Source organism: Melanotaenia boesemani, chromosome 6, assembly GCF_017639745.1.
Source record: "Melanotaenia boesemani isolate fMelBoe1 chromosome 6, fMelBoe1.pri, whole genome shotgun sequence".
Lineage (NCBI taxonomy): Eukaryota > Metazoa > Chordata > Actinopteri > Atheriniformes > Melanotaeniidae > Melanotaenia > Melanotaenia boesemani.
The window spans coordinates 1,766,006-1,785,000 of record NC_055687.1 but is presented as its reverse complement, the minus strand read 5'-3'; the positions used below and the strand labels follow the sequence as shown (position 1 = coordinate 1,785,000).

At 44.7% G+C, this 18,995-nt stretch overlaps 1 protein-coding gene across 2 annotated transcripts in view; it reads left to right on the top strand.

Annotated features, from left to right (window-relative positions):
- Positions 1 to 18,995, top strand: part of LOC121641435 (sodium bicarbonate cotransporter 3-like) — an 84,404-nt gene that overhangs the window by 30,011 nt on the left and 35,398 nt on the right. For both annotated transcript variants that reach the window (XM_041987548.1, XM_041987547.1), the window contains exons 5-6: positions 721 to 881; positions 1,905 to 2,093. In XM_041987548.1, coding sequence (XP_041843482.1) covers positions 721 to 881; positions 1,905 to 2,093 — 350 coding nt within the window. The remainder of the gene's footprint in view (positions 1 to 720; positions 882 to 1,904; positions 2,094 to 18,995) is intronic.

The following is an 18,995-nucleotide window of genomic DNA, read 5'->3' as shown; positions in this document are numbered from 1 at the left end:
AAAACACACAAACTTGGTTGCACAAGCAAGACATGTTGCACTTTACTATGCAGGCTCTCCCAGGATTGTACGGTCCATTTTGTGTGTTTTCCCTAGAAGAAAAAGCTAAGGCGCGCTGTTAGCCGGCTAAAAACCGCGGTTATGTTACACTCTCTCTTCTTTCCACGGATATTGGATACCTGTCAATCAAAAGGACATGTCCTTAATTATGCTGAATTTCAAGATTAAATAACATTGAAATGGATGAGTTAGAAACAAATTCAGCCCCCTCACAGTTGGCATGAAGGTAAACTTGACCTTTTAATCCTTGCACCTGTTATCAACATTCTTAGTTTATCGCCTCACTAGCAAATCATAAAGAAACAACATGTGCAATCTATTTATGTGTACACACACGTTTGTGCTCTTTATCAGGAATCTTAGTTAATCAGGCCCTCAGTGTTCTCATCTTCATCACTGATGTTTTACTTCAGGCCGGCAGTCCCATGCGAGGAGAATCATGTGGTGTTGGACAACCTCAACAAAACATGACAAACATGAGGGCGTATGTTTCCACTGCAGAGTAAATATGATGAACCTCCATTTAAAGCTATGAATAGACGTCAGACTGAGGATTTCTGCAGAGCCAGGAAACGCCAGACATCTGAGCAGCCTGACAACCAAACAAAGTTTCATAGAGATGTCCTGCTCATGTTGGCTTTGTTCTCTGATTGCTTTCAGGTGGTTGAAATTTGAGGAAGACGTGGAGGACGGCGGGGAGCGCTGGAGTAAACCCTACGTGGCCACTCTGTCCCTGCACAGCCTGTTTGAGCTGCGTTCCTGCATCCTGAACGGCACCGTGCTGCTCGACATGAGAGCCAACACCATCGAGGAGATCGCAGGTCAGCACGCCGACTAGCGTATGAGTCCAGGTGGCGTGCTCAAGTCTGGGAGACGTGAGCCAGTCTAAGCAACGCGAGTCTAAGTGACACGCTTGAGTCCAGGCAGCACGCGCGAGTCCGGGTGACGTGAGCGAGTCCAGGAGGTGCGCTCAAGTCTAAGCGGTGCGAGCAAGTTTAAGCGATGTGAGCGAGTCCAGGTGGCATTCGCCCGTATGGGCAACGCGAGCGAGTCCAAGGCGGGGCTCTAAGTGCTGTGAGCAAGTTTAAGCGACGTGAGCGAGTCCAGGTGGCGTTCTCCAGTACGGGCGACGCGAGCGAGTCCAGGTGGCGTTCTCCAGTACGGGCGACGCGAGCGAGTCCAGGTGGCGTTCTCCAGTACGGGCGACGCGAGCGAGTCCAGGTGGCGTTCTCCAGTACGGGCGACGCGAGCGAGTCCAGGTGGCGTTCTCCAGTGCGGGCGACGCGAGCGAGTCCAGGTGGCGTTCTCCAGTACGGGCGACGCGAGCGAGTCCAGGTGGCGTTCTCCAGTACGGGTGACGCGAGCGAGTCCAAGGCAGCGCTTTAAGTGGCAGGAACGAGTTTAAGCGACACGCTCTAGTCCAGGCAGCATGCGTGAGTCTAAGCCACATGAGCAAGTCTAAGCAACTCACTCGAGTCCAGGCAGCGAGTGCGACTCCAAGTGGTGGGAGCGAGTCCAGGTGGCACGCGCTAGTCTACGCGATGCAAGCGAGTTCAACACGTGGGCGAGTCGAAGCCGCTTTGACTGACGCACGCCACCCAGATTTGTTTAAGCGACATGAGCAAGTTGAAGCGCCGCGGGCTAGTCTAAGCTACGGGAGCGAGTCAGCGCAGGTAAGTCCAACACACGGGTGAGTCCAAGCGCTGTGTGCGAGTCAAAGCGGCAACACCACATCTCATTACATCTGCAGGGATTGCTCCATTAGACAACAGCAATGATCACAGAGTTGTTAGAAATCATCAGCTGACCATTTTATCTTCCTCCTTGTCTTTCTCCTCATTCAGACATGGTGATCGACAGCATGCTGGCCTCGGGTCAGCTGGAAGGAGGAGTTCGGGAGAAGGTGAAGGAGGCCATGTTGAGGCGTCACCACCATCAGAACGAGAAGAAGCTGAGTAATCGCATCCCTCTGGTCCGGTCCTTCGCTGACATAGGCAAGAAACAATCGGACTCGCATTTACTGGACCGCAACGGTGAGGTCGCAGCGCTCTTGTCATTCTGATGTTCACCTTTTAAATATTGATCTGCAGGACGATCAGATTTTTGGATCCGGCAGGGAGCAGTAAACAGAAAGACAAGTATCTTTAATGTGAGAATTATAAGGTTCCAACTGTTCACCCATAGCATGCGACGTAGATCTGACCAACACCAGGAAGGACAGAAACGTCTTTTCCACTGAATAATCTATTGATATTATTGGTGGGACTTGATAAAAAATTAATCTAATTAATTACAGGATGTGTAATTAATCTTGATTAATTGCATTTTAATCCGTCCATTTTCTACCTCTTGTCCGTGTTCGGGTCGCGGGGGCAGCTGCCTAAGCAGGGAAACCCAGACTTCCCTCTCCCCGGCTACATTCACCAGCTCATCCAGAGGGTTCCCGAGGCGTTCCCAGGCCAGCCCAGAGATGTAGTCCGTCCAGCGTGTCCTGGGTCTTCCCCGGGGCCTCTTTCCGGTGGGACATGCCCGGAACACCTCATCAGGGAGGCGTCCGGGAGGCATCCTAACCAGATGCCCGAGCCACCTCATCTGGCTCCTCTCGATGTGGAGGAGCAGCGGCTCTACTCTGAGCCCCTCCCGGATCACCGAGCTTCTCACCCTATCTCTAAGGGAGAGCCCGGCCACCCTGCGGAGGAAACTCATTTCGGCCGCTTGTATTCGCGATCTTGTTCTTTCGGTCACTACCCACAGCTCGTGGTCATAGCTCATTTTAATTGCATGACAATATTTGCCCAAAAAGCTAAATTTTATCATTTAAATGTATTTTAGCATTTTTAGACTGAATCAAATAATCGACACAGACATTCATTTTGTAAACTCAGGCTCTAGTCATGTCTGATAAAATGCATTTAATTGCATTTCAATTCTAAACAGTAGAAAAAGAAAAATCCCAAAATGAACAGACCTAAAGTTAAAGAGTCATTGTGACAGGGTCAGCTGTCACCATAATGGTAGTTCCAATCACCTACGGCACACACACAAACATACCTACCTGTTTGGAGGGGAATGGTTATTGTTTCTATTTGTTTTGTATTTTACCTGTTCACTTACCTGTGAGTTTTTGGGGATGATGTAATTGATGTGATTACTTACCTGATGAGTAGATTGTGTTCAGCTGAATGTCATGAGTAGAGATGTGATGTGATTGGTTGTCCTGCCAGACACACCCCTTTTTGCCAGAAGCACCCTTTAAAGAGGGGGGGCTGAAGGGATTTTTTTGGTTATATATAAATGAAGGGATGAAGATTGTTGGATGAAGGATGAGAATGATGCCAAGGGTGGTGGATTAGATGGATTGCGGAAACTAGTGAGAGTGAATGAGTATTGGACGACATCCTCGTCAAACTGTAAATATTGTAAATATCATTGTAAATATCACCAGCGCTGGATCACCTCACCACTTCCTAAGGAGCGCTCACCACAATAAAGCTCCCAGAAAACGCAAGCCTTCGACCACAGTTTTTCTTTCATCTGGTGAGAGAACCTCGGCCCACTGCACTGTGTCTGTGAAAGCCGGCACAGGGTGGAACCCGGAACCCAGTTCCATCACAAATGGTGGCAGTGGTGGGATACGGAAATCATCGATCCATCTTCAACAACAACAAACCAGACCATGGCATCGCGAGGCCGCCCGAAGCCGATCCGACGACGGGGCCTCCGCTCACAAGCAACCGCCGCCATCCAGGAGGACGAGACGGAATGGGACACGGAGGCCGCTTCCGAGGAGGATGCACCTGTACCGTCTACAGCCGATCCGGGACCGTCTGGGAGAGGACGCAGTGATCTGGAGACGCTGCTGAGGAGCTTCCTGACGTTACAGCAGAAAAGAGAGGAGAGTATGCTACAGGAGCTACGCGGAATCAAGGTGTCGCTCCAGCCCCCTGCTCAAACCCCGGCGAGACACCCAACAACAGTGATAACATCAACACCTGGCAGCAGCACAGTGACAGCCAGCAGTCCCAGCGGTCACCTGATTCTCCCGACGCCAGCACCGCGTCGACAACCAGAGAGGGAAAGGCCGGAAATCAGAGCTGAGCAACCAGCTGTGGAACGGGTGTATGCTGCACAGCCAAAACTGCCGCCTTACCAGTCAGGAGAGGACATCGAAAATTATCTGTTGAGATTTGAGCGGATTGCACGGACCTGGAAATGGCCGGACAGCGAGTTGGCGTGTCGCCTCGTGCCATTATTATCCGGTAAAGCGCTGGACGCTTACAGCACGATGGACGAGGAAAAAGCTCACTCTTATCAGGACCTTAAGAGTGCGCTCTTGGCCAAGTTCGATGTTTCTGCGGAATCCTACCCGCAGAACTTCCGCCAGTCTTCTGTCCCCACGGGTGAATCCCCGATTGAGACTTATCATCGGCTACGTGGTTTGTACCGGCGCTGGATCCAGCCGGAACAAAGCACCAAGGAGCAGATCGGAGAACGGATTATCACCGAGCAGCTGTTACGGGTTTTGCCACAGGATGTACGCACCTGGGTGCGGGAACACGACCCCGAGTCTGGATTACAAGCCGCTACGTTAGCGTCTCAGTACGTTAACGCGAGGAAAGGTGTGTGCAACAGATCAACGCGGGGAGCACAACAACACACCGAGACACCGCTGCAGAACCGTGCACCGACGTCACGTTGGACAGAGGAGGAAGTACCCCGTTATCGCCAGACTTCAGGTATCAGGGCAACTTCGACCGGTAAGACACTTTTATGTTATTATTGCCAACAATCCGGTCATAAAGCAGCAGACTGCCCATTAAGGAAATCCAAAATGTCTGGGGCATGTTATGTGCCGCGGGAGGAAGCACAGCATGGACATGAGGTGCGACCACCACGAACATGTAAACAGGTGCTCGTAAATGGTCAATCTGCTACAGCAATGTTGGACGGTGGGAGTTTTACTTCCCTGGTTAGCAGACATTTGGTGTCATTGGCTGGTTTGGAGTATGACAACATGCTGAATATCATGTGTGTACACGGAGATAATCATACTTACCCACGTACAGAAATCACGTTATGTGTGGATGATCAGCCATACATTATGAATGTGGGTGTTGTAGAAAACTTACCAGTGGATGTTATTGTGGGTCGAGACATGCCTCTGTTGTTTGAACTTTTATATTCTCTTGGTCTCCCAGCTAATGCTAAGACATGCAAATCGAATGTAGACATGGGTGAGAACGTATCAGGCCCGGTTACAACCAGAGCCCAGGTAAAACTCGGTTTGTCCCCTCTTCCAGACTTCCACGATAGTCTGTTTGGAGAAGGCAAGCTCCGAGTGAAAAAGACACGGCAACAACGTCGTGAAGCTAAGAAAATGGGGAGTTCTATCCAGTCTGTTTCAGAGTTATCTGTGAATGATGTATGGAAAGTGCCTGATGACATAACTGATTTACAGAAACACGATAGATCATTGAAACCATTATGGGAAAAGCTAAAGACTAATGATGCAACTTATGGAAGTGAAAGAGTGGTCTTAGAAAATGAAAGATTGTACCTGCAAACTGACAATCTGAAAAGACTGATAGTGCCTAGATCCTGTCGCACTACAGTCATGCACATCGCACACACCATACCTTGGGCAGGTCATCTCGGTCGTCACAAGACGTACTTAAGAGTCAGCGCACGTTTTTTCTGGCCAGACATGTATAAGGATGTGCAAAATTATGTGGCTATGTGTCCCATATGCCAGAAAACCAGCCCGGTACGCGTTTCCGATCGCGCTGCATTATTTCCACTTCCAACCATTACAACGCCTTTCCGTCGCATCGCCATGGACATTATTGGTCCGCTCGTTAAGAGTAGCCAAGGGCACCAGTATATCCTTGTCATTTGTGATTATGCTACACGGTATCCAGAAGCATTCCCACTACGAACAATTACCACCACAGCAGTAGTTAACGCGTTAGTCGAACTCTTCTCCAGACTTGGAATACCTGATGAAATCATCACTGATCAGGGAACCAACTTCACGTCTCGCTTAATGAAGCAGTTTCATGCTCAACTAGGCATTAAACCCATAAAGACTACTCCCTATCATCCACAAACAGATGGACTCGTGGAGCGCTTCAACCAGACCCTGAAGCGCATGCTACAAAAGTTTGTCAGCGATACAGGAAGAGATTGGCATCGGTGGCTGCCCTTCCTACTTTTTGCCTACCGAGAGGTGCCACAGATGTCTACGGGCTTCGCACCCTTTGAACTCCTCTATGGATGGGATGTTCAAGGACCGTTGGACCTTCTCCGCCAGAGGTGGGAGGAGCCATCGGGAAATCAGACCCCATCAGAACGAAGCATCATCCATTTCATATTGGAAATGAAAGAACGACTGGCCCGGTATCAAGATGAGGCGGAACACCACCTACAGGAGGCCAAACGTGCCCAGAAGACATGGTACGACCAGAGAGCCCGACACCGAGAGCTACAGCCTGGACAGAAGGTTCTATTGTTATTGCCATCGTCTACCTGCAAGCTGTTGGCTAAATGGCAAGGACCCTATACGGTGACCAGGAAGATGGGACCTGTAACCTATGAGGTTCACCACCCGGAAAAGAAGAAGACTCACCAGGTTTATCACATAAACCTCCTGAAAGAATGGAAGACGGACCAAACGTCTGCAGCCTCAGTCAGTTTGGTTGCCTTGGAGAAACAGCGAGAAGATCCAGGAGGGGAACCCTCTACATGTGCCGACATACCGGACATACAGCATCTGTCTTCACAAAGAGCTGCAGATCTTCAACAGGTCTTCAGCATGGTTCCGGGTCTGTTTCGTGCCACGCCGGGACGTACAGCCCTTATCCAACACCACATCCGATTAAAGACATTGATCCCCATCAGACAACGTCCGTACCGGATTCCACAACAGCTCGTCTGCAAGCTGAAGCAAGAAATCTCCACCATGCTGGAGTTAGACATCATTGAGTCATCCACTTCAGAATGGTGTAGTCCATTGGTCCTCCTCACCAAGAAGACAGGAGCCCTTCGACCTTGCATAGATTTCAGAAAACTCAACGCTGTGTCTGCCTTTGATGCCTACCCGATGCCACGCATCGATGAACTACTGGATCGTCTTGGTTCAGCCGTCTACATCACCACCTTGGACCTTTGCAAGGGGTATTGGCAAGTGCCGTTGGAACCATCATGCCGACCCTACACTGCTTTCCGAACACCCACTGGGCTGTACCAGTTCAAAGTAATGCCCTTTGGACTACATGGAGCCCCAGCTACCTTCCAACGACTCATGGACCAAGCATTGAGGGAGTGTGACAACTGCAGTGCGGCCTATCTGGACGATGTAGTGATCTACAGTCAGACCTGGACTGACCATCTCCGAGACCTCACCAAAGTCTTAGGAGCCATCCAAAGAGCAGGACTGACTTTGAATGTGGAGAAGTGCGTTTGGGCCAAGACTGAGGTCCAATACCTGGGATACTGCATTGGAGGAGGGGAAGTTCGTCCGCAGATCAATAAGGTGGAGGCAATCCGGAACTGTCCCCAGCCAAAAACCAAGAAGGAAGTGAGATCATTCCTCGGACTTGCCGGATGGTACCGAAGGTTCGTTCCTCACTTCGCCAGCATCGCGGCCCCTTTAACTGCCCTCACGGCCAAAACCCAGAGAAACCCCCTGAAATGGACTGAAGACTGTGAAAAGTCATTTAGGGCATTGAAAGAACGTCTCTGTTCATCCCCAGTACTCCGAAGTCCCGACTTCACAAAGCGATTCCTTGTCCAGGTGGACGCATCAGGCATAGGAATCGGAGCCGTCTTGTCCCAGGGAGAAGAAGGTGAGGAACACCCCATTCTTTATCTCAGTCGCAAACTCTGTCCACGAGAAACTCGCTATGCAACAATAGAAAAAGAGGGATTAGCCATCAAATGGGCCTTGGAGAGCCTAAAATATTACCTCCTAGGTAGAGAGTTTGATCTCGAGACAGATCACAAAGCACTCACCTGGATAAATGCCATGCGGGACCAGAATCACAGGCTGACCCGGTGGTATTTATCTCTGCAACCGTTTAGATTTACCATTCGTCACCGATCCGGCAACACAAACGTCGTGGCCGACTTTTTGTCAAGGTTTCCCCCCACATGGTGAACCTTCTGGAGGGGGGGGATAATGTGACAGGGTCAGCTGTCACCATAGTGGTAGTTCCAATCACCTACGGCACACACACAAACATACCTACCTGTTTGGAGGGGAATGGTTATTGTTTCTATTTGTTTTGTATTTTACCTGTTCACTTACCTGTGAGTTTTTGGGGATGATGTAATTGATGTGATTACTTACCTGATGAGTAGATTGTGTTCAGCTGAATGTCATGAGTAGAGATGTGATGTGATTGGTTGTCCTGCCAGACACACCCCTTTTTGCCAGAAGCACCCTTTAAAGAGGGGGGGCTGAAGGGATTTTTTTGGTTATATATAAATGAAGGGATGAAGATTGTTGGATGAAGGATGAGAATGATGCCAAGGGTGGTGGATTAGATGGATTGCGGAAACTAGTGAGAGTGAATGAGTATTGGACGACATCCTCGTCAAACTGTAAATATTGTAAATATCATTGTAAATATCACCAGCGCTGGATCACCTCACCACTTCCTAAGGAGCGCTCACCACAATAAAGCTCCCAGAAAACGCAAGCCTTCGACCACAGTTTTTCTTTCATCTGGTGAGAGAACCTCGGCCCACTGCACTGTGTCTGTGAAAGCCGGCACAGGGTGGAACCCGGAACCCAGTTCCATCACAGTCATTTAAAGTCCTTTAAGCAGCAGCTGTTCTCTGATTAAGAGTCTACAACATGTTACAGAACTTTAACTTCCTACATGTTCTCCTCCACACGCTTCATTAACAGGCATTAATGTGACGGTAAGCCAGGACGGGATCAGCCAGCCACAGCTCCCAGCCCGGTTCTGGAGCAAAGGGAACGTCTCCGGATCTGGAGCTGGAAGCTGATGTACGGGGGAGGGGCCTGAGGACGGGGGAGGGGCCTGAGGAAGTGCTGCTCATTAAGAAGTAGATGTCCTTTCCCCTCAGTTTCCAAAAGTCTCCAATAACACCAGAAAAAGTCTCTACATTTATTGCTCGTCGCTTCTTGGAAACAGTCATTGGATGCGTCTGAAAACTCGCTGAATGTAGCACCAACGTTGAGCTCTGACGTGCACGTGGAAACCGTGCACTGTTCTGCGTTGTTTGGCAAGCAAACTGTGATTAAATGCATACATTTTTTTACGCATTATTTTTTTCTCTAATTAACTAATCGTAAAAATGACATTGAAGTCCCATCTCTAACTGATATAATATAATATAATATAATATATAATATAATATCATATAATATAATATAATATAATATAATATATTATATAATATAATATAATATAATATAATATATAATATAATATAATATAATATAATATAATATATAATATAATATATAATATAATATAATATAATATAATATATAATACAATATAATATATAATATTATATAATATAATATATAATATAATATAATATAATATAATATATAATATAATATATAATATATATCAAAGACCAGTTTGTTCATACGGACATTTTTTTTAAGATGTCTGTTCATATAAACATTTAATCGTATGGATTTTTGTTTAAACGTGACGTTTATTCATATGAGGATTTTCAAAAACATTTTTACTGATATGGATGTTTGTGTACAAAAGTTTATTTTTACACATTTTTCATATGGATTTGTATTTATAAGATGTTTATTTGTACAGCTATTGTTCGTACAGACGTCCTTCTGTTGCTTTGTTGTATGGACCTTTGTTGGTACAGATGTTGGACAGATGTTGGATACTTGTAATTCGCAGTTTCTGTGACTTTCAGGATTACTCCTCTGCTCCTTTTTGACGTCTTTTTTTGTTTATTTTTATTTATTTTCCATGTGATTCCTGTTTTTCTCTCTCTCATGTCAAAATGTTTTTTTTTCTTTTTGGGAGCTAAATCCGAGTTTTAGGGGTTCAGTCGAATGTTGTCGGGCAGAGTTCAGAATCTGCCGGTTTGATTGGTTGAGGTAACGGGGTGACAAGGCGATGGGCCTCTGATTGGTGCATGGCATTGTGCTGTCACAGTAACGTACGTGACCCAACTCTGAGTGCCATGATATTCATTAACAGAATGCTGATGGATGCATTTTAACACTGTTGTGGTCAGCTGTAATGGTTCTGCTTCCTGATGTTCAGCAGTAACTAACCTGCTGAGTCGGTTAGTTAATAACCAGCTAATAACCGTGTGGCGAGTCAGCGTTTTCAGGTGCGGTCGGAGGAATGTTCTGCTCTAACCCGAGTCATGTTGCGACTTGCTGACTGTGAGGAGTCACGTTTACAGCAGAGGTCACAAGTTTGGAAACAGCCCTCATTTATTTCCACAGAATAAAAGAACCTGATCAGAACTCCGGAGAAACAGGTCTGAATGGAGCTGCAGCTTCATGTGCAGCTCTCCATCACTACTTACTTACCCTTAATTCATTTTTAAGCCGGTCGTCCTGGATAATGTCCAAACTTGTGACTGTTATTTACCTGCTTACGCTTTCTACAATCACAACTCTACAAGTTGGAGTGCTGTGTAAAATGTACCTAGAAAGAGAACTAAAAGATTTATAAATCTCAGCAACCCGTAGTTTATTACCAGTAGAAGACAAACATGTCAGAGGATGAAACGGAGACATTTCACCACATGATGGAAAATATGAGCTGATAGTGAATCTGATGCAGCAACACGTCTGGAAAAAGTAGTTCCAGGGTGATGTTCGGCACGGTGTAAAAAGTAGTTCCAGGTCTGGACTGCAGGCAGGCCAGTTCAGCAGCCGGACTCTTCTCCTGTGAAGCCATGCTGCTGTGATGGATGCAGGATGTGGTTCAGCATCGTCTTGCTGAAATCTGCAAGGCCTTCCCTGAAAGAGACGTTGTCTGGATGGAGCAGATGTTGCTCTAAAACCTCCATGTACTTTTCAGCATTGATGGAGCTTCACAGATGTGAAGATCTGAGTCCATGCAGTGGTTTCCAGTAGAGAATCATGTCTGACTTTAATGCAGAACATCACCAGCATGCACACTGATTATCTGAATCTTCTGATGATATTCTACACTGTAGATGGTGGATCTTCATAGTTTCTAGACACAGTTTGTCTCAGATTGGTGAAGATCTGTCCATCTGCCTCTCTGAAATGCTCCTTTTATACCCAGTCATGTTACTGACCTCTTGCCAGGTAACCTGATTAGTTGTCAAATGCTCCTCCAGATGTTTTCCAAACCTTCTGATTAGCATGTTGGCCTGTCCATAAAGCATTGGACGTTGTCTAAATGTCCCTACCATCAGCCAGGTCTGCAGTCAAAGCCCCAAATATTTACTCATCACTGACATTCAGTCTCTTACCAGACAAAACAAAGTCGGCAAACATCTGCTTTGAATCCTCTCTGCTCCGGATGATCATGAGTTATATTTTATTCCAGTCTGTTCCACACTGAGAGACACCAGGTAGCGTTTCTGATTCTAACCAGGTACTTTTCCAGCCTTTTGTTGCTCCTGTTCCAACGTTTTCCAGACGTGTTGCTGCATCAGATTCACTATCAGCTCATATTTTCGTCACATGGTGAAACGTCTGTTTCATCATCTGATGTGTTGTTGTTCTTCTAAAATCTTAAATCTTATATATAATCTTAAAATATGTTGATGAGATTCTGTTTTTATTTACATTTTTGTCTCAGGGTTGTGATCGATCAGTGTGATTGATCTGTGAATGAGGCCCTGGTGTTTCTGCATGTTTGCATCTCTCATCTTTCTCACCTGTTTTCTTTCTTCCTCTTCCTCTGTAAGGGGAGGGTCTCTCCTCCTCTAGTCTGTCTCTCCTCCGTCGCTCCGAGGCCTTGTACGACACCTCCACCCCTCGCCTTTCCCTCCGTGCCTCCTTCCTGTTAGGACACTTCCTCTCAAGCTCCACCTCCTTGCCTCAGGACACGGCCACCCTTTACCGCCATGGCCGCCACATGTCCGAGCCCTGCCCTCCTTACCTCACCCTGCCCCTCCCCGCTGCCTCCTACTCTGGTGGAGCGCCACGTCGCAGCTCCGCTCCTGAGGGGCTTTCAGGGGGAGCAGGGATCCCTGAGGTGGTGGTTTACCCTCCCGAGGAGGAGGTATCCAAGATGGAGGACATGCAGGACGAGCTCCTCCGTCAGGACCAGCTGTTTCCTCACAGTCACTCAGGCAAATACCGGCATGGCACTCGTTTCCTGCAGCAGCATGCGGTTCTGACTAACAACCCAACAGATCTGGAGAACCCAGGCACAACAAGCCAGAGGTCCACGGAGACGTCGTGGTGACGTTAGACTCCAGGCCTCATTAACCAGCCTGCTTACCACGGATTTGTGTGTATTTAGCGTGTGAGAATATTTTCCTGCTAAGTGGAATTTACCGTCTTGTACTGTAGAAATCTTCTTAAGTATCTGAAGGCCTCTGAGCTGCGTGGGAACAGAATCCAGCGGCAGAACTAGGAAACCATTATTTTACACAGGCTGGCCCAAATATCCTGTAAGCCATATTTTTTTACTTTATCATGATAAACTGTATATATTTCCTCTAAAACAGAAAAAAGTGGAGGAAAATGTTGACAATGATCCTGCATAAAGACACCTGCAGGATTTAAGTAAACTCTGTTCAAGGGAAAATCCCAGTGAGGTTTTTACTTAGAACCAAGAACCAGAACTCACCTCTAGAAGATCAAGTTCATGCTATTTTCTGTCATTACTCCATTATTTTATATTTTTATATTCAGTAACTGTTTTTATTTTGTCCTTTGAGGTGTTTTTATTTTGGATCAGATCACAACAGAAATAATTTAAGGTTTCCTTTCCTCTAGAACCGGTTTAGATTTTCTCCTTTTACTATAAAAACGTCCTGCTATTATTTAAGTTATTTACACGCCAACATGTCATTACATCACATCCTGTCTCAGCACGCCACGCGCACAGACAGAGCGAACATTGGAAATTATGGCTTCAGCCAGCTGGAAAACGGAAACATCTTGACCCGGGTCCAGGTGTGTTAATGATCGGTGGAGGTCTGATGATGTGACGACTCTTCGGGGTCTGCTGAATCCGTCGGAGTCGGTCACCGTGACGACCTGCAGACTCAGCACCACGTCAACTGTCTGACTCTGTTCTCCTCCTTGGAGCTGGAAGACTTGTGATCCTTCGCCTGACCAGGATTCTGGACTGGGTGTGGATTCTGGATGCTGATTGCTTCCAGGAGAAAACTGCTGTGAATTTAAATAAATCAGAAATGAATCTTGAATACAGAACGTCTTAATGTCTGACAGCTTGATGTGAGTTCCAGCCATCAACCCTCAGGTGATGCACTGGAAAGAGTTTGATGTTCAGGCAGACACAACTCAAACATGTAAAATACACCGCTGTTTTTATCATTATTACTCCGGTTTATAAACCCCAGAACCACCTGAAGACGAGTCAGCTTTGTTAAAGTTCTTCTGACACACCTGGATTCGACCCAGAGCTGGCAGCAGAGTTATTCTATTCTATTCTACAGTCATTTAGCAGACGCTTTTATCCAAAGCGACTTACATTTGAGAGGAAGAACAACACAAGCATGAATTCAAACAAGATGGGACGTCATAATTAAGTGATAGACTGACCGCTTTGAGTCCAGTTGGACCAGGTGCTGTCATGTAGTGCTAGAGGCAGTGTATATATATATATATATATATACAATGGGGGAAATAAGTATTGGACACGTCAACTTTTTTCTCATTATATTTATTTCCAAAGATGCCATTCATGTGACATTTCTTCCAGACACTGGTATTAACTCAAATAATCCACGCATGAAAAGAAATCACAAGATTCAAATCCATAAATAGTGATTATGTGGAATTAAGTGCAATAACACAGGAAAAAAGTATTGAACACACTATCTGAGACTCGTTTAATACTTTGTGGAGAAGCCTTTGTTTGCAATGACTGCTTCCAGACGCTTCTTGTATGTATGAACTAATCGCCCACACTGCTCAGGTGTGATTTTTGCCCATTCCTCCGCACAGATTGTCTTCAAATCTTGAATATTCTTTGGTGCCCTCTGGTGAACCCCTATCTTTAGTTCTTTCCACAAATGTTCAATCGGATTTAGGTCAGGTGATTGACTGGGCCATTCTAACACATTGATTTTCTTTTTTTTAAACCATTCGAGAGTCAACTTTGCCGTGTGCTTCGGATCATTGTCCTGTTGAAAGGTCCAGCCACGTCTCATCTTCATCATCCTGGTGGATGGCAGCAGGTTCATCTCAAGAATGTGCCGATAGATGTTTCCATTCATTGCTCCTTCAATTATATGAAGTCTGCCAGTACCCCGAGATGAGAAACAACCCCACGCCATGATGTTTCCACCACCAAACTTCACTGTTGGTATAGTGTTATTTGGGTGATGTGCAGTGCCATTTCTCCTCCAAACATGGTGTGTAGTATGACAGCCAAAAAGTTCAATTTTGGTCTCATCTGACCAGACAACATTCTCCCAGTATTCCACAGGCTTATCCAGATGCTGTTTAGCAAACTGTAAACGAGCTTCAACATGCCTTTTTTTGAGGAACGGAGTCTTGCGGGCTGAACGTCCATAGAGGCCATGGCGGTGGAGTGCATTGCCTATCGTTTTCTCTGTAACACTTGTACCTGCTGCCTCCATGTCTTTCTGGAGCGCTTTCCGGGTGGTCCTTGGCTCTTTGAGAACTCTTCTGACCATCTTTCTGACTCCCTGGTCAGAAATCTTGCGAGGAGCTCCTGTGCGCAGCCTGTTGATGATAAGGTGATGCTTCTTCCACTTGCGGATAATGGCCCCAACGGTGCTTACTGGAATACTCAGATTCTTTGAGATAAGTCTATAACCAGTTCCATTCTGATGCTGAGCAACAATCAGGCTGCGAAGGTCTTGAGAGAGCTCCTTGCTTTTACCCATCATGAGATGTGTCTTGTTTGACTACTTAGTAAAAAAAACAACCTGTTCATAGGGCCATCAATTAGCACTAACCCAGCTGATGTTGGTTTGCACTTATAGGAAGTACAAAGACTAATTACTTTCAGGTTTGAGATGGTATGGTGCCTTTCCTTGCCAAACTATACAGCTTTCCCATGGTGTGTTCAATACTTTTTTCCTGTGTTATTGCACTTAATTCCACATAATCACTATTTATGGATTTGAATCTTGTGATTTCTTTTCATGCGTGGATTATTTGAGTTAATACCAGTGTCTGGAAGAAATGTCACATGAATGGCATCTTTGGAAATAAGTATAATGAGAAAAAAGTTGACGTGTCCAATACTTATTTCCCCCATTGTATATAATATATATATAATATATATTATATTTTTTTTTAAGTCATTTTATTTAAATACAATATCACGATTTCAACACACAATATCATTTTGGGCTTAAGTGCACGCAGCTTCTTCTTTGGTTGAGCCAAAGAGCTGGACAAATCTTTCTAACACATTTAGTTAAGCTAAATGTGGAAATGCACCTTAAACAACTGAGTCTTTAGCTTGCTTTTAAAAGTGGATAAGGACTGTGCGGTCACTCCCAAACATTTACAGATTTAAAATATTACTTTAGATGGTCCCACACATTTCTGAACCCTGTGGGCTGCCATACAAACACAGCTGATTTAGTCCCAGTATCAACCAGTCTGTAACAGCTTTTAATCCCAGTATAAACCAGTCTGTAGCAGCTTTTAATCTCAGTATAAACCAGTCTGTAGCAGCTTTTAATCCCAGTATAAACCAGTATGTAACAGCTTTTAATCCCAGTATAAACCAGTCTGTAACAGCTTTTAATCCCAGTATAAACCAGTGTGTAGCAGCTTTTAATCCCAGTATAAACCAGTCTGTAGCAGCTTTTAATCCCAGTATAAACCAGTGTGTAGCAGCTTTTAATCCCAGTATAAACCAGTCTGTAGCAGCTTTTAATCCCAGTATAAACCAGTGTGTAGCAGCTTTTAATCCCAGTATAAACCAGTCTGTAGCAGCTTTTAATCCCAGTATAAACCAGTCTGTAACAGCTTTTAATCCCAGTATAAACCAGTCTGTAGCAGCATTTAATCCCAGTATAAACCAGTCTGTAACAGCTTTTAATCCCAGTATAAACCAGTCTGTAACAGCTTTTAATCCCAGTATCAACCAGTCTGTAACAGCTTTTAATCCCAGTATAAACCAGTCTGTAGCAGCTTTTAATCTCAGTATAAACCAGTCTGTAACAGCTTTTAATCCCAGTATAAACCAGTATGTAACAGCTTTTAATCCCAGTATAAACCAGTCTGTAACAGCTTTTAATCCCAGTATAAACCAGTGTGTAGCAGCTTTTAATCCCAGTATAAACCAGTCTGTAGCAGCTTTTAATCCCAGTATAAACCAGTGTGTAGCAGCTTTTAATCCCAGTATAAACCAGTCTGTAGCAGCTTTTAATCCCAGTATAAACCAGTGTGTAACAGCTTTTGTTCCCAGTATAAACCAGTCTGTAACAGCTTTTAATCCCAGTATAAACCAGTGTGTAGCAGCTTTTAATCCCAGTATAAACCAGTCTGTAGCAGCTTTTAATCCCAGTATAAACCAGTGTGTAGCAGCTTTTAATCCCAGTATAAACCAGTCTGTAACAGCTTTTAATCCCAGTATAAACCAGTCTGTAGCAGCATTTAATCCAGTATAAACCAGTCTGTAACAGCTTTTAATCCCAGTATAAACCAGTCTGTAACAGCTTTTAATCCCAGTGTAAACCAGTCTGTAACAGCTTTTAATCCCAGTAAAAACCAGTCTGTAGCAGCTTTTAATCTCAGTGTAAACCAGTCTGTAGCAGCTTTTAATCCCAGTATAAACCAGTGTGTAGCAGCTTTTAATCCCAGTATAAACCAGTCTGTAACAGCTTTTAATCCCAGTATAAACCAGTGTGTAGCAGCTTTTAATCCCAGTATAAACCAGTCTGTAGCAGCTTTTAATCCCAGTATAAACCAGTCTGTAACAGCTTTTAATCCCAGTATAAACCAGTCTGTAGCAGCATTTAATCCCAGTATAAACCAGTCTGTAACAGCTTTTAATCCCAGTATAAACCAGTCTGTAGCAGCTTTTAATCCCAATATAAACCAGTCTGTAGCAGCTTTTAATCCCAGTATAAACCAGTCTGTAGCAGCTTTTAATCCCAGTATAAACCAGTCTGTAATAGCTTTAATCCCAGTATAAACCAGTCTGTAGCAGCTTTTAATCCCAGTATAAACCAGTCTGTAGCAGCTTTTAATCCCAGTATAAACCAGTCTGTAATAGCTTTTAATCCCAGTATAAACCAGTGTGTAGCAGCTTTTAATCCCAGTATAAACCAGTCTGTAGCAGCTTTTAATCCCAGTATAAACCAGTCTGTAGCAGCTTTTAATCCCAGTATAAACCAGTCTGTAGCAGCTTTTAATCCCAGTATAAACCAGTCTGTAGCAGCTTTTAATCCCAGTATAAACCAGTCTGTAGCAGCTTTTAATCCCAGTATAAACCAGTCTGTAGCAGCTTTTAATCCCAGTGTAAACCAGTCTGTAGCAGCTTTTAATCCCAGTATAAACCAGTCTGTAACAGCTTTTAATCCCAGTATAAACCAGTGTGTAACAGCTTTTAATCCCAGTATAAACCAGTCTGTAACAGCTTTTAATCCCAGTATAAACCAGTCTGTAGCAGCTTTTAATCCCAGTATAAACCAGTCTGTAGCAGCTTTTAATCCCAGTATAAACCAGTCTGTAGCAGCTTTTAATCCCAGTATAAACCAGTCTGTAGCAGCTTTTAATCCCAGTATAAAACAGTCTGTAGCAGCTTTTAATCCCAGTGTAAACCAGTCTGTAGCAGCTTTTAATCCCAGTATAAACCAGTCTGTAGCAGTTTTTAATCCCAGTATAACCAGTGTGTAGCAGCTTTTAATCCCAGTATAAACCAGTGTGTAGCAGCTTTTAATCCCAGTATAAACCAGTCTGTAGCAGCTTTTAATCCCAGTATAAACCAGTCTGTAACAGCTTTTAATCCCAGTATAAACCAGTCTGTAGCAGCTTTTAATCCCAGTATAAACCAGTCTGTAACAGCTTTTAATCCCAGTATAAACCAGTCTGTAGCAGTTTTTAATCCCAGTATAAACCAGTGTGTAGCAGTTTTTAATCCCAGTATAAACCAGTGTGTAGCAGCTTTTAATCCCAGTATAAACCAGTCTGTAACAGCTTTTAATCCCAGTATAAACCAGTGTGTAACAGCTTTTAATCCCAGTATAAACCAGTCTGTAGCAGCATTTAATCCCAGTATAAACCAGTCTGTAACAGCTTTTAATCCCAGTATAAACCAGTCTGTAACAGCTTTTAATCCCAGTATAAACCAGTCTGTAACAGCTTTTAATCCCAGTATAAACCAGTCTGTAACAGCTTTTAATCCCAGTATAAACCAGTCTGTAGCAGCTTTTAATCTCAGTATAAACCAGTCTGTAGCAGCTTTTAATCCCAGTATAAACCAGTGTGTAGCAGCTTTTAATCCCAGTATAAACCAGTCTGTAACAGCTTTTAATCCCAGTATAAACCAGTGTGTAGCAGCTTTTAATCCCAGTATAAACCAGTCTGTAGCAGCTTTTAATCCCAGTATAAACCAGTCTGTAACAGCTTTTAATCCCAGTATAAACCAGTCTGTAGCAGCATTTAATCCCAGTATAAACCAGTCTGTAGCAGCTTTTAATCCCAGTATAAACCAGTCTGTAGCAGCTTTTAATCCCAGTATAAACCAGTCTGTAGCAGCTTTTAATCCCAGTATAAACCAGTCTGTAATAGCTTTTAATCC